At 45.0% G+C, this 14,134-nt stretch overlaps 1 protein-coding gene across 1 annotated transcript in view; it reads right to left on the reverse strand.

Moving 5' to 3' along the window:
- COL6A1 (collagen type VI alpha 1 chain) overlaps window positions 1-14,134 on the reverse strand; it is a 115,306-nt gene that overhangs the window by 74,210 nt on the left and 26,962 nt on the right. The window contains exons 6-10 of the mRNA XM_069616051.1: window positions 12,390-12,512; window positions 11,853-11,873; window positions 7,602-7,622; window positions 5,727-5,771; window positions 2,238-2,291 (exon numbers count right to left, since the gene is read on the reverse strand). Coding sequence (XP_069472152.1) covers window positions 2,238-2,291; window positions 5,727-5,771; window positions 7,602-7,622; window positions 11,853-11,873; window positions 12,390-12,512 — 264 coding nt within the window. The remainder of the gene's footprint in view (window positions 1-2,237; window positions 2,292-5,726; window positions 5,772-7,601; window positions 7,623-11,852; window positions 11,874-12,389; window positions 12,513-14,134) is intronic.

Raw genomic sequence — 14,134 nt, forward strand, 5'->3', positions numbered from 1 at the left:
AGGTAGCTCTATAATGCAGGGAAAAATCCAAGCTTTTTCCAGTTTTTCCAGTTTTATTCGACTGAAAAGAATCCAGGGTACTGTCTGATATAGCTGCTGAGTACAACCCAATGGAGGACCCAGACTGTGGGTCCGATTCACAAATATCTACATAGGAAGAAATGAGGCGATGCCTGTTAGCATCTCAGATTTGCGCTTGCTATCTAATTGCTGATTTCCAAAGTCTAAAACTCGAGCCAATCTGGAGATGCTCTGGTGAAAAGTGATTCTCAAAGATTTGCTCATGGGCTTCTCAGAGAGGCTCCAGGCATCTCCAGGTGTTCTCCAGTTGGAAGCTTTATGATTTAGGCAGCAGGTGCAGATCTGAGAGGCTCCAGGCATCTCCAGGTGTTCTCCAGTTGGAAGCTTTATGATTTAGGTAGCAGGTGCAGATCTGAGATGCTCCAGGCATCTCCAGGTGTTCTCCAGTTGGAAGCTTTATGATTTAGGTAGCAGGTGCAGATCTGAGATGCTCCAGGCATCTCCAGGTGTTCTCCAATTGGAAGCTTTATGATTTAGGCAGCAGGTGCAGATCTGAGAGGCTCCAGGCATGGCATCTCCAGGTGTTCTCCAGTTGGAAGCTTTATGATTTAGGCAGCAGGTGCAGATCTGAGATGCTCCAGGCATGGCATCTCCAGGTGTTCTCCAGTTGGAAGCTTTATGATTTAGGCAGCAGGTGCAGATCTGAGAGGCTCCAGGCATCTCCAGGTGTTCTCCAGTTGGAAGCTTTATGATTTAGGCAGCAGGTGCAGATCTGTGAGGCTCCAGGCATCTCCAGGTGTTCTCCAGTGGAAGCTTTATGATTTAGGCAGCAGGTGCAGATCTGAGAGGCTCCAGGCATCTCCAGGTGTTCTCCAGTTGGAAGCTTTACGATTTAGGCAGCAGGTGCAGATCTGAGATGCTCCAGGCATCTCCAGGTGTTCTCCAGTTGGAAGCTTTATGATTTAGGTAGCAGGTGCAGATCTGAGATGCTCCAGGCATCTCCAGGTGTTCTCCAATTGGAAGCTTTATGATTTAGGCAGCAGGTGCAGATCTGAGAGGCTCCAGGCATCTCCAGGTGTTCTCCAGTTGGAAGCTTTATGATTTAGGCAGCAGGTGCAGATCTGAGATGCTCCAGGCATGGCATCTCCAGGTGTTCTCCAGTTGGAAGCTTTATGATTTAGGCAGCAGGTGCAGATCTGAGATGCTCCAGGCATGGCATCTCCAGGTGTTCTCCAGTTGGAAGCTTTATGATTTAGGCAGCAGGTGCAGATCTGAGAGGCTCCAGGCATCTCCAGGTGTTCTCCAGTTGGAAGCTTTATGATTTAGGCAGCAGGTGCAGATCTGTGAGGCTCCAGGCATCTCTAGGTGTTCTCCAGTGGAAGCTTTATGATTTAGGCAGCAGGTGCAGATCTGAGAGGCTCCAGGCATCTCCAGGTGTTCTCCAGTTGGAAGCTTTATGATTTAGGTAGCAGGTGCAGATCTGAGATGCTCACTGGCATCTCCTCATTTGCATCAGTGCGGATCTTTGTAAACCAGGCCAGGTAAGTTTACAGAATAGGGCATGAAGATGTCATACTTGGGACAATTGGGATTGTCTTATGGAGGAGAGCTGCCCAATTGCTATGGGATAAATTAAGAAAGAAGGGGCAGTCTTTCAGGTGAGTATGACACTGATAATATGCGGAACACCACTACCTAGACTGGGTCCGGCTCTATCATCCAAACCTGTAACCCTCTGTATCTCATCGTTCCATATACTTGTAAGTGTGCCATTAATATTCTTTCCTTATAGTTGTAATAATATTATTGTACACTATTAGTGTATCCTATTGTTGAAGAGCACTCAGTGGCTCCCCAGCTAGGTGTGCTATAAAACCCAATACATACAGGCGTGGGAGAGGTGCAGAGACTTTATATTTGCAAGGAGTCTTTCTTGCATAAATCAGTATATTTCAAACAATAAGAAACAAGTTTTGTTTTTGATAACCAGCTGAAGCCTGTGATGAGCAAATCTCACAGCTGGTCATAATCCTGGACGGTACTTCAGAGCCTGTTGAAAATATTTCAGAATGTTATCAACCTAGTGCAATTATTCTCATTACACAAACAATAGCTGCCACATTATCACACTTTTTTGGTGATGCCGGGCTATTGAGTTGCCCACAATACATGCAAGTTAAATGCAAGTTAAATGTGCTTTCAATTGTGACACTTACAGGGTCTCCGGGTATCCCCCTCTCTCCTGGCAGACCAGTCTTCCCTGTTTCACCCTAGAAAAAAATGTATAAATACTGTTAACAAGAGTGTTCCAGACATGTCTGATACTCTGCATGCTCGGCACAAATCCAACTATAGGACAGGTCTACCACCAGGTTTTGCCCAGTTTCCCTACAGTGGCCTGTTAGTGGGTCAGAGCTCACACAGGCTGTAAGGATCTAAGAGTGTATTAATAGTTGCCCAATACAAATGATTTCTCTTTTTTTTTTAAACTTCTTCGATGGTATAGAATTTCCACTTCACGGCTGGGAAAAATGTATGCAATATTGCTAGATTTACAAGGATGGAGGAAGTTTTCTGAAGCTTAGTGTAAGTTCCCCAAAATAAGGAAATTGCCATACAATTACGAGATGGTTCTCTTGGTTACAGGACGTATAGTAGCGTTAGGAGTATCCCTTGTGGTGAGGAATCTGTTGTTGTTCAAGGGAAATCAATTGTGCTTGGAAAGATAAGATGGTTACGGGAGTCTTTTCATGGATATGACTAATGCAACATAGGATTGACTTTTAATGACTTTTAATGGTTGAAATTGTTTTCCATCTGTAGGGGTGAGTCCTTCTGATTGAGGAATGTTTAGGGAGATGGATTGACTTGACTGTGTATGGAGAGATTCAACCGAATTACAACATTTGTAATCAAATGCATTTTATATGGTTAAGAAAAATTCATTTTTTGATTAGGGGATATTTAATTGAAGGGTGGCTCTGTTGTGTGGTTAAGAGGAATTTGGTGAGGGGGAACATTTTAATTCGTAGGAGTCATTTCTTGCCATAGACCTTCTCTAGACCTCTACCTTATGTTGTATCATGAAGCTGAGGATGTTCTAGCATCAGGGGAAATGCATGAAGATTTAGAATGATCAGAAGGGGTCGCTCAGGGTCATCACTGATTTCCAATTACAGAAGAGTTCACCTGGCTGGATTGGGTGCCCAAGGTTAGGACTGATGCCTCAACTCTGGGTAACATAATATGGAATGCATGGTTGTCCACGGTTATTCCTGGTACCTCACCTCCGGGAAACCTTCTGTGGCTATGATGGATGCTCAAAGCTCGGATGGATGCCACAACACTGGGAAACATAATATAGTTCAAAGGTTAAGACTGGTGCCCCAACTCTAGGAAACATAACCTGGCTGGGATGGATGCCCAAAGGGTAGGGCTGAGGAAACTACTCTCAGAAACATATTGCATGGGAATGTAATATTTCTGGTACTATGTGATCTTGTCATTTGAAAAAACATCTCCAATGACTAGGGTCATAACATGTTTTGGCAAGTTCATATTTATCATGAGGGGCTCCACATGATTGTGCACAATCTCGTGTTGGTCTGTGAAGATGTACTATGTTTAAGGGGCATAATATGTGACTAAGGAACATGCTGTGTGGTTAGAATGATCTGACATGGTGGGAAGGTATTTGCCAAATAACGTGTAGTATGAGTCATTGCTTGGAGATCGCTCATGCGTAGAACAAGCGTGACCTTGAGAGGAAAGCTGGACCTGATTAGGAGTAACGATTTGAAATGACGAGATGCTTCGCCAAGAAGTTCCATGTTTATAAGCTCTCTCTTGGTGTAACAGGTGGTGGTTTTCTGTAGCAGGTAATTAACTGGGGTGTGGGAATCTCATGATTGAGGAGACTTACAATAGTGAGGCAAACTTTCCCATGTCAAAGTGGGATTCCCTATCCTTGGGAGATTAAAGGAAGCTGGATATTGCGTGGAAAAGGGAATTATCCTGGCAAGGAAATTCACATTTCATACTGCAATGAGTAATGGTAGTTTATCATGTGTAAGATGTGTCATTGTGATTAGAATAGGTCTCTTATGAATACATTGACCCTTGTGATGTTCATATACCTTCTGAACTGCTGCTCTTATGCCTGTTTGTGTTCAGTTATGGCTGTAGCTACAAGATCCTTTTTCCTGTCTAGCATCATCACCTTTGGAAATGGAAGAACCCCTTTGAGTTGGGAATAGGAATTGGAAGTCATTTGAAAGGCACTCTCCTATGGATCGAACCATCTCAAGGCGCTAGTGAACTGTTCCAGGAGTGGGCCCAACAACTTAGGGAGCTAGCAGAAAATTGATGTTATAAGCAACAAAGTTAGATTTCTCCCCCAACTCGGGTGGAAGCTCATTCCAGATCAATGGACCCTGAAATGGAAACCCCTGCCTGCTTAAGCGGGATTCAGTAAAACATGGAGCTGTGAGGAGGGAAAGATTGGGTAGTAAAGGGGTGCCGAGCCATACTACGCGATAGATGTGATACAGCCGATCGTGTACGTATCTCAGAATTCAATTGCCATTCAGTGCACAGCTTACCAAACCCTTGAGACATGATATCCTATCTGCGCTCCCTATTTGGCCCCAGTGTAACTGTGCAGGCCACCAGCAGGAGGGTGTCACGCACAAGCGTCACCATCAGGATGTCGTCTCATAGGACGCAGCTCACATGTGCTGTGACACTCCTCATCCAGCACCATATGCGTCTATGCTCTGTGAGAGGCAGAGAGCAGGTAAGTTGGCCGGGGAGGGGACAGTGATGAGGGCGAGCCCAGGACAGAGTTGGGAGAGTTGAGGGGGTCATCGAGTGCAAACGGTGATTAGAGTGGGATCCCACCTTAAATTGAGAGTGAGAGAGTAGTGTGGTGGTGACAAGGGGGAGACGGCCATATGGTGAGAGAGCTCTTCTACAATCTAGATCCAGTGGCCCTTACCACATCATTCTGACCAGTCTGCAGGTGCTGGACCAGACTGCACAATAGATGACATTGCTATAGTCCAATGGAGAGTCACACAATGCCCCCCCTCCCGCCCCCTGCTAAATGAACAATGTCTTCATTGGGAGTGGGTGGAAGGATTGGCCTCAGTATGACCAGTTGAAAGTAAATGCCACTGATGATATTATTACTATGGCAGCACAAAGCTAGGCCCCGCCCGAATTCTTTCACCTTATCACTCATGTTAATGACTGAGAGCAGCCCTGCAGATAATGGGTGTATTGGCCACTTGTACTCTCTATAAATAGGCAAAACCTCCCCAAAAATAAAAACAGGGAGTAAAAATACGCCCAACAAAAAATAGGAAACATACACGTAGGACCTTGTGCCCTTGGTTTCACCCAAACAGTTCCATGGATATGGTTTGAGCAGTAGAGCACGTAGTAGCACAGGAAGACACTACTATTATTACTGCTGAAGAGGCAAGCATGTATCTTTTCATTTACAGGAATAACTAGGTGCAAAGAAATAATTACAAAAATATTTCACTTTTCCCATTATAATATATGTTTCCTTAGAATATACTCCTGTGGGCAATGGGACTTAGTTTCGAACTCCTAAAAGCGCTTCAAAGGCAACAGGTAAATGTTTGGGGACTACACAACACATGATCATGGGTGCAGTTACACACGTGTGTTTTGCTCACCTCATTGCCTGGATTCCCGACGGGTCCTGGAGGGCCTTTGGCCGGCTGAAAAACATTGATAGAGTAAAGAGTGAACATGGGTACACTACATGTGAGACTTTCACAAATAAACCCACAGCCACATGACTAACTGCCACTTGAATGGAGACATACACAGGACAGTACCTGGTCACACAAGAAGATGTACATTTTAAAGGTGCAAACAGATGGGCACACAGATTGTGCAATCATACCGGCATATTACACGTTTAATGTACGGAGAAGCACGGGGCACTTGAGCTAGCACACTGTCAAGACCTTCACATGCTAGCAGGCAAGTGATATGTACAGACAAGCACATGAGATATTTAAGCAGGTCCTGTGCACATGTACAGAGACCCACATGTTACATGTACAAACTGATTGGAGGGGACACATGGATATCCAAACAGGCTAGTGCTATTTAGAGAAAGGCACACCACATGTACAGTCAGACAGACTGAACACATTTAGGTTCACGACTTACAAGACATGTACAGACAGGCGCATGGCCAATGCATAGTGGAGCACTGCACACGAGCACATGCTACATGTACAGACAGATAGATGCATAACATATACAGAAATGCATGTGACATGTTTAGAAATTCAAAACGCACATACCTAAAGACAGTCATGTGAAGCGCAAAAAATATGAGGCCAGGACGTGTACAGTATTCATGTACAGGCAAACACACCGAACGCAAACTGACAGGTGCGATGTACATACCCACTACTCCTGCACGCACACACATTCACCCATGATATCTGTAAGGATCGAGGGCGCACAGTGCACCCTCTAATGTCATGGATCTGAACAAGTGCCGAACAGGGAGGGAAGCTATAGTGAGAGAGAAGTGCCACTGCCTTGGGGCAACAAAAAGATATGACTTTCTAATTCTGGCTCCAGGATCCATGGTGAAGCCCACCAAGCGTAAGAGTATGGCAGAGTGGGGAAAAAGTGGCAGTAACGGAATTACCACCTCTTTTCCCACTCCACAATACTACGAGTATGTCCCTGGAGTGGGGGAATTACCTCCAGCATATACTTTCCACAGAAAAATCGGCAAAATTGCCATGGTGAAATTCCACCGAAATCTCCAATGGAGACCAAATTAACAGGGACTAACACCGTCACCACCACCGGACCAAGTTGCATTAACGGTAATTCCGTTGGGCAGTATTCTGGCAGATTTACCACCGGAATACCAACCAACTCGTAATGAGGCCATCTGTCTACCCAAATGAGCTAACTGGCATTCACATTTCACGCCTAGAAACACTTGTGTACAGGCACACTATGAATGCCACATCATATCATATATGGAAAGAAAGAGATGGGTGAACATCCTCATGGAACACGCTCACAAGTATCCCAAGTGAACACTGCAGCTTTCCATGATGCCACAGGAGTGTCAGACAATAACACCGCAGAGAGGGGGATCCCGAGAGAACCCCTTTGATGGAGTCCCAAGTGAAAGTGCTGCCTGAGGAAGATCTCCAGGGGATGCTTTTGAAAGGGCCCCTGCTGAGCGTAGTGTGGGCCCCTGAGGAAGCCTCCCTGCAGTGGCCTATGGGAAATTGCCAAGCGATGTGAATTCACAGTCCATTCTCCCAGTGCTGTCCCAGGGGAAAGCGACACGTGGTGTGCAACTCTAGGGCACTCTCGCGATAGTGGGTCATGTGAACGCATGGGCACTCATCACTTCCGGAGACAAACGGGTAAACGCCAAACAGACAAAAAAACATACAGCCTGCCCATACACACACCAGCATGGAGAAGCGGAAGGCAAGTGCGGAAACACAGAGCAACAACTGGTGGCTATAGGGCCCGGCATTGCTCTACTGAACACTTACCTGGCACTCAAAGGAGCAGCACTATAGGAGAGGAGAAATAAAAGAAAGACATGTGATTAGTAAAATGAGTGCCTTTTTCTAGTTCCGTTTTCAGGCGCAGCTTAAATCAATTGGTGCTCAACATGGAAGATGGTTAACAGGGAAATAAAGGTCTGAGGAGTTGAAACTTGTCATAAGCGATCTTCAGAAAACTGCCAACGCTAAGAAAGGCCTTCAGCTGTCAGATAGTGCCGCTCTGTACCAAATGGGAAGTACCCACTATGAAAAAAAGACACTATCAAGAGCCACTGTCTAAGGAATGGCACTCCAATCCCGAATCCCTCTATCAAAAATAGGGCTCTCAATTAGATACAGTAAATGATAGCGATCCCAAGCAGAATCCTTCTCTAAAACTGCACGGGTCTGCAACCTTTGGCTCTCCAGCTGTTTCGGACTACAATTCCCATGATATCTGGCTATTGGCTATGCTGGTTAGAGATGATGGGAGGTGTAGTCCAAAACATTTGGAGAGCCAAAGGTTGCAGACCCCGGCTCTAAGAAATAGCACTCCAAAGTAGAACAACCCTATAAAGCAGTTTCTAAAGCATAGCCCTCCAAACTGTGACAATTGTGTCAGAAATGGCACTGGCAACTGCAACCACACTCTAAGAAACCACTGCGTAAACAATGCCACTGTATAAAGTACTCCCAGGTGGGACAGCTCTCTAAAGAATGGTACTTTCAACCTTTCTAGCTCTCTAAAGAATAGCACTGGGAAATTAGCACAGCTCTTTACATAATGAAGCTACCAATCATATGAAACCCAATACGAAATCAATTTTTTTAAGTGTTTCCCTTTGTGTTTTTACTGTGTTTGTCATGGTGGTGTATGTACTTGCATCATTGACAGCTGTGGTAAATATTTTTCTATATTGTCTGTTCAATTGTTGTATTTATCGCGTGTTTGTGAATTATCTTTTAATGTATATGTTCACTATAACAATGAAAATATAAATTGATATTGTTATCCTCTAAGGTGCACAGCCCTGAAGATGACTGATTTGGTTGAAACACGTGTCAGCTGATTTTGTACATTAAATAAATGTGTGCTTATTTCAAGATTGAGTGCATTCAAATATTTAATTTCTTTGCTATGATCAACAAAGGAACCATGCATTTTTGAGCTAACTATAGATCTAGAACCAGATCACACGTACCTATTGGATAGGAGAGATTTGTTTTACTTTCCACTCCCAAACCGTACAGCTCCCTATGGAGTGGAACTCCCAACTGGCACAGCTCTCTAAAGAATGGACCCCTAACCAGAACAGCTATCTAGAGAATGACAGTTCCAAACAGTGTGTCTCCCTATAGAGTGGTACTCCAAACCAGCACAGCTCTCTAAAGAATGGAACCTCCAACCAGAACAACTCTCTAGAGAATGACAATCCCAAACAGTATGTCTCCCTATAGTTGGAACTCCCAACCAGCACAGCTCTCTAAAGAATGGAACCTCCAACGAGAACAGCTCTTTATAGAATGACACTCCCAAACAGTACATCTCCATATAGAGTAGTACTCCCAACCGGCACAGCTCTCTAAAGAATGGAACCTCCAACCAGAACAGCTCTCTACAGAATGACACTCCCAAACAGTTCATCTCGCTATAGAGTGGTACTCCCAACCGGCACCACTCTCTAAAGATTGGAACCTCCAACCAGAACAGGTCTCTACAGAATGACACTCCCAAACAGTACATCTCCATATAGAGTAGTACTCCCAACCGGCACAGCTCTCTAAAGAATGGAACCTCCAACGAGAACAGCTCTCTGGAGAATGACAATCCCAAACAGTACGTATCCCTATAGAGTGGTACTCCCAACCAGCACAGCTCTCTAAAGAATGGAACCTCCAGCCAGAACAGCTCTCTAGAGAATGACAATCCCAAACAGTACGTCTCCCTATAGAGTGGTACTCCCGACCAGCACAGCTCTCTAAAGAATGGAACCTCCAACCAGAACAGCTCTCTAGAGAATGACACTCCCAAACAGTACGTCTCCCTATAAAGTGGAACTCCCAACCGGCACAGCTCTCTAAAGAATGGAACCTCCAACCAGAACAGCTCTCTAGAGAATGACACTTCCAAACAGTGTGTCTCCCTAAAGAGTGGTACGCCCAACCAGCACAACTCTCTAAAGAATGGAACCTCCAACCAGAACAGCTCTCTAGAGAATGACACACCCAAACAGTTTGTCTGCCTATAACGTGGAACTTGCAACCGACATGGCTCTCTAAAGAATGGAACCTCCAACCAGAACAGCTCTCTAGAGAATGACACTCCCAAACAGTACATCTCCATATACAGTAGTACTCCCAACTGGCATAGCTCTCTAAAGAATGGAACCTCCAACCAGAACAGCTCTCTACAGAATGAGACTCCAAAACAGTTCATCTCGCTATAGAGTGGTACTCCCAACCGGCACGGCTCTCTAAAGATTGGAACCTCCAACCAGAACAGCTCTCTTCAGAATGAGACTCCCAAACATTTCATCTCGCTATATAGTGGTACTCCCAACCGGAAAAGCTCTCTAAGGATTGGAACCTCAAACCAGAACAGCTCCCTACAGAATGACACTCCCAAACAGTACATCACCATATCGAGTGGTACTCTCAAATGGCACAGCTCTCTAAAGAATGGAACCCCCAACCAGAACAGCTCTCTAGAGGATGACACTCCCAAACAGTACATCTCCATATTGAGTGGTACTCTCAAATGGCACAGCTCCCTAAAGAATGGAACCTCCAACCAGAACAGCTCTTTTCAGAATAAGACTCCCAAACATTTCATCTCGCTATATAGTGGTACTTTCAACCGGCACACCTCTCTAAAGAATGGAACCTCCAACCAGAACAGCTCTCTAGAGAATGACACTCCCAAACAGTACATCTCCATATAGAGTGGTACTCCCAACCGGCACAGCTCTCTAAAGAATGGAACCTCCAACCAGAACAGCTCTCTACAGAATGACACTCCCAAACAGTTCATCTTGCTATAGAGCGGTACTCCCAACCGGCACAGCTCCCTAAAGATTGGAACCTCCAACCAGAACAGCTCCTTACAGAATGACACTCCCAAACAGTACATCACCATATAGAGTGGTACTCCCAACTGGCACAGCTCTCTAAAGAATGGAACCTCCAACCAGACCAGCTCTCTAGAGAATGACACTCCCAAATAGTACATCACCGTATAGATTGGTACTCCAAACCGGCACAGCTCTCTAAACAATGGAACCTCCAACAAGAACAGCTCCCTAGTGAATGACACTCCCAAACAGTACGTCTCCCTATAGAGTGGAACTCCCAACCGGCACAGCTCTCTAAAGAATGGAACCTCCAACCAGAACAGCTCTCTACAGAATGACACTCCTAAACAGTACATCACCATATAGAGTGGTACTCCCATCTGGCACAGCTCTCTAAAGAATGGATCCTCCAACCAGAACAGCTCTCTTCAGAATGAGACTCCCAAACATTTCATCTCGCTATATAGTGGTACTCCCAACCGGAACAGCTCTCTAAAGATTGGAACCTCAAACCAGAACAGCTCCCTACAGAATGACACTCCCAAACAGTACATCACCATATAGAGTGGTACTCCCAACCGGCACAGCTCTCTAAACAAAGGAACCTCCAACCAGAACAGCTCTCTACAGAATGAGACTCCCAAACAGTTAATCTCACTATAGAGTGGTACTCCAAACTGGCACAGCTCTCTAAAGATTGGAACCTCCAACCAGAAGAGCTCGCTATGGAATGACACTCTGAAACAGTACGTCTCCCTATAGAGTGGTACTCCCAACCGGCACAATGGAACCTCCAACCAGAATATCTCCCTTGTTAATGCTACGCCAACCAGAACAGCTCTCTGTTGAACTGTCCTCACCCCCACTCCCTAAAAATGTTCACTTTCAACAGGAAATAATATTCCAAATAACTGCATTCCAAACTGGAGGCACACCCTAAAAATAATCCCCCAATCAGAATTTGGGCTTTCATATATATGCACTCTCGGAGTTGTCATATTTAAGGAAGGGTTGCCCATAAGCATGAGCATGGCTGAAAGCAATATTCTACCTGGTTCCTCCTCTATAGTTGTCAATGAGAAAGACTTAACCAAAGACACACCTTCCAATATAAGGACAATAATGGAGCAGAGTGTAGGACACTGTGCATGCACAATTGTAGGACATGGGAAAATAAGAGTCTTACCACTTGTTCCACGTTTGCTTTCTAAAAGAAAAGAAAAGAAAGATCAAATTAACCAAATTATTGCATTTTTCAAGAACACAATTAGCACGTGTGGAACATCCCGTGAATGACTGAAGATTGGTCCAATATTAGATAGAGATGGACTTGAGAGGTTTTTTGGAAAGAATTCTTTGAATAATTGTCCCGAGAACAGTAACTGAGATGCTCAGAAAACAAAGATATGTTGATAAATAAAATTCAAATACTGGAAGGGTGGAGTAATTGAAGGATGGGGAGTAGGGTGTGTTAAAGGAGATTAAGGAAAGAAAACAACATATCATCTTTGGAAAAAAGAATTCAATCGAAGAATGTAGATCAGGGGGGACAAGACGTGAATTAGATGAGGTCGAAGGATGGGAGGAGAACGCATAAGGAAGGGGCAGTGGACGTGGAAAGAAAGAGTGAGACAAAGCAGGACAGGTGTAGTGACTGACGAATTAAAAGAGCAGTGAAGGAGAAAGGGTGACCAGTGGAAGAGGGGTTGGCAGGTGTACTCACAATGCTGTCAATGATGGTGCTGATGGTGCTCTGTAGCTCGTCTTTCGAGAGTCCGACTGAGCTGGTGGCTGTGAAGTTCAGTCGATGGCTGGGATCAGATGCAATGACATTCAAGCGGTCTTCCTGCAATGGTGGAAAGCACAGAGAGGAATGAGGCTCCCCGGAGAAGAGAGTGAGCTTCTTTACCGGTGATCTAGACTCCATCTAAACAGGATTACGCTTCTTAGAGAAGATTTGGGCTCCCTGAGAAGAGAGTGAGCTTCTTTACCGGTGAGCTAGACTCCATCTAAACAGGATTACGCTTCTTAGAGAAGATTTGGGCTCCCTGGGAAGAGAGTGAGCTTCTTTACCGGTGAGCTAGACCCCATCTAAACAGGATTACGCTTCTTAGAGAAGATTTGGGCTCCCTGGGAAGAGAGTGTGCTTCTTTACTGATGTGCTAGACTCCATCTAAACAGGATTACGCTTCTTAGAGAAGATTTGGGCTCCCTGGGAAGAGAGTGAGCTTCTTGAGCTAGACTCCATCTAAACAGGATTACACTTCTTAGAGAAGATTTGGGCTACCCGGAGAAGAGAGTGAGCTTCTTTACCGGTGAGCTAGACTCCATCTAAACAGGATTACGCTTCTTAGAGAAGATTTGGGCTCCCTGGGAAGAGAGTGAGCTTCTTGAGCTAGACTCCATCTAAACAGGATTACGCTTCTTAGAGAAGATTTGGGCTCCCCCGAGAAGAGAGTGAGCTTCTTTACCGGTGAGCTAGACTCCATCTAAACAGGATTACGCTTCTTAGAGAAGATTTGGGCTCCCTGGGAAGAGAGTGAGCTTCTTTACCGGTGAGCTAGACTCCATCTAAACAGGATTACGCTTCTTATAGAAGATTTGGGCTCCCTGGGAAGAGTGTGAGCTTCTTTACCGGTGAGCTAGACTCCATCTAAACAGGATTACGCTTCTTAGCAAAGATTTGGGCACACTGGGAAGAGAGTGAGCTTGTTTACCGGTGAGCTAGACTCCATCTAAACAGGATTACGCTTCTTAGAGAAGATTTGGACTCCCTGGGAAGAGAGCAAGCTTCTTGAGCTAGACTCAATCTAAACAGGACTACGCTTCTTAGAGAAGGTTTGGGCTTCCTGCAAATGGGAGTGAGATCCTTCAGAGAGCAGTGAGGCTCCCTGCGGACACGAGTGAGCTTTTTCAAAGAGTGCTGAGTTTTCCTTTGAATGTTAGTGAGATTTTTCAAAGAGGAGTTGGGTTTGAGGAGTCTTCTTCAGAGAGGAGATTTTGTGTGAGAAACAGCAGGTGATGATTCTTGCGCACCTCCTGATTGGTGTGTTTCTGTGTGTGTGGTAATGCTGTGGGTTGGGCTCAGGTAAGGGTCATACCACCTTATGCCGTGGATAACATAAATAAGAGAGAGAATGTGCAAATGAGACCTTTAACTATGTGCCAACCAATTGATAATTTGCAGGATAAACATTATCATTGAAACGTATGGCATGTATGAATAATGAGACTGGTTGACAGGTCTCGGGAGGATAACTCAGGGGCAACGTGCTCGCCTTGGAAGCAAGACGACGTGGAGCAACACAGGTTCAATCCCTGGGTCTGTGCTTAGAAACCTCTGGTTATTAAGCGCGTTATAAATAACCTATCATATCATATAATAACTCATTTAGATTCCAAGGCATCTTATCTATTATCCTCCAGGTACATTGTAAACTCCCCTTCACAAACTAACAGGGATTTAGC

Source organism: Ambystoma mexicanum, chromosome 9 (assembly GCF_040938575.1).
Source record: "Ambystoma mexicanum isolate Mex_15411 chromosome 9, UKY_AmexF1_1, whole genome shotgun sequence".
Classification (NCBI taxonomy): domain Eukaryota; kingdom Metazoa; phylum Chordata; class Amphibia; order Caudata; family Ambystomatidae; genus Ambystoma; species Ambystoma mexicanum.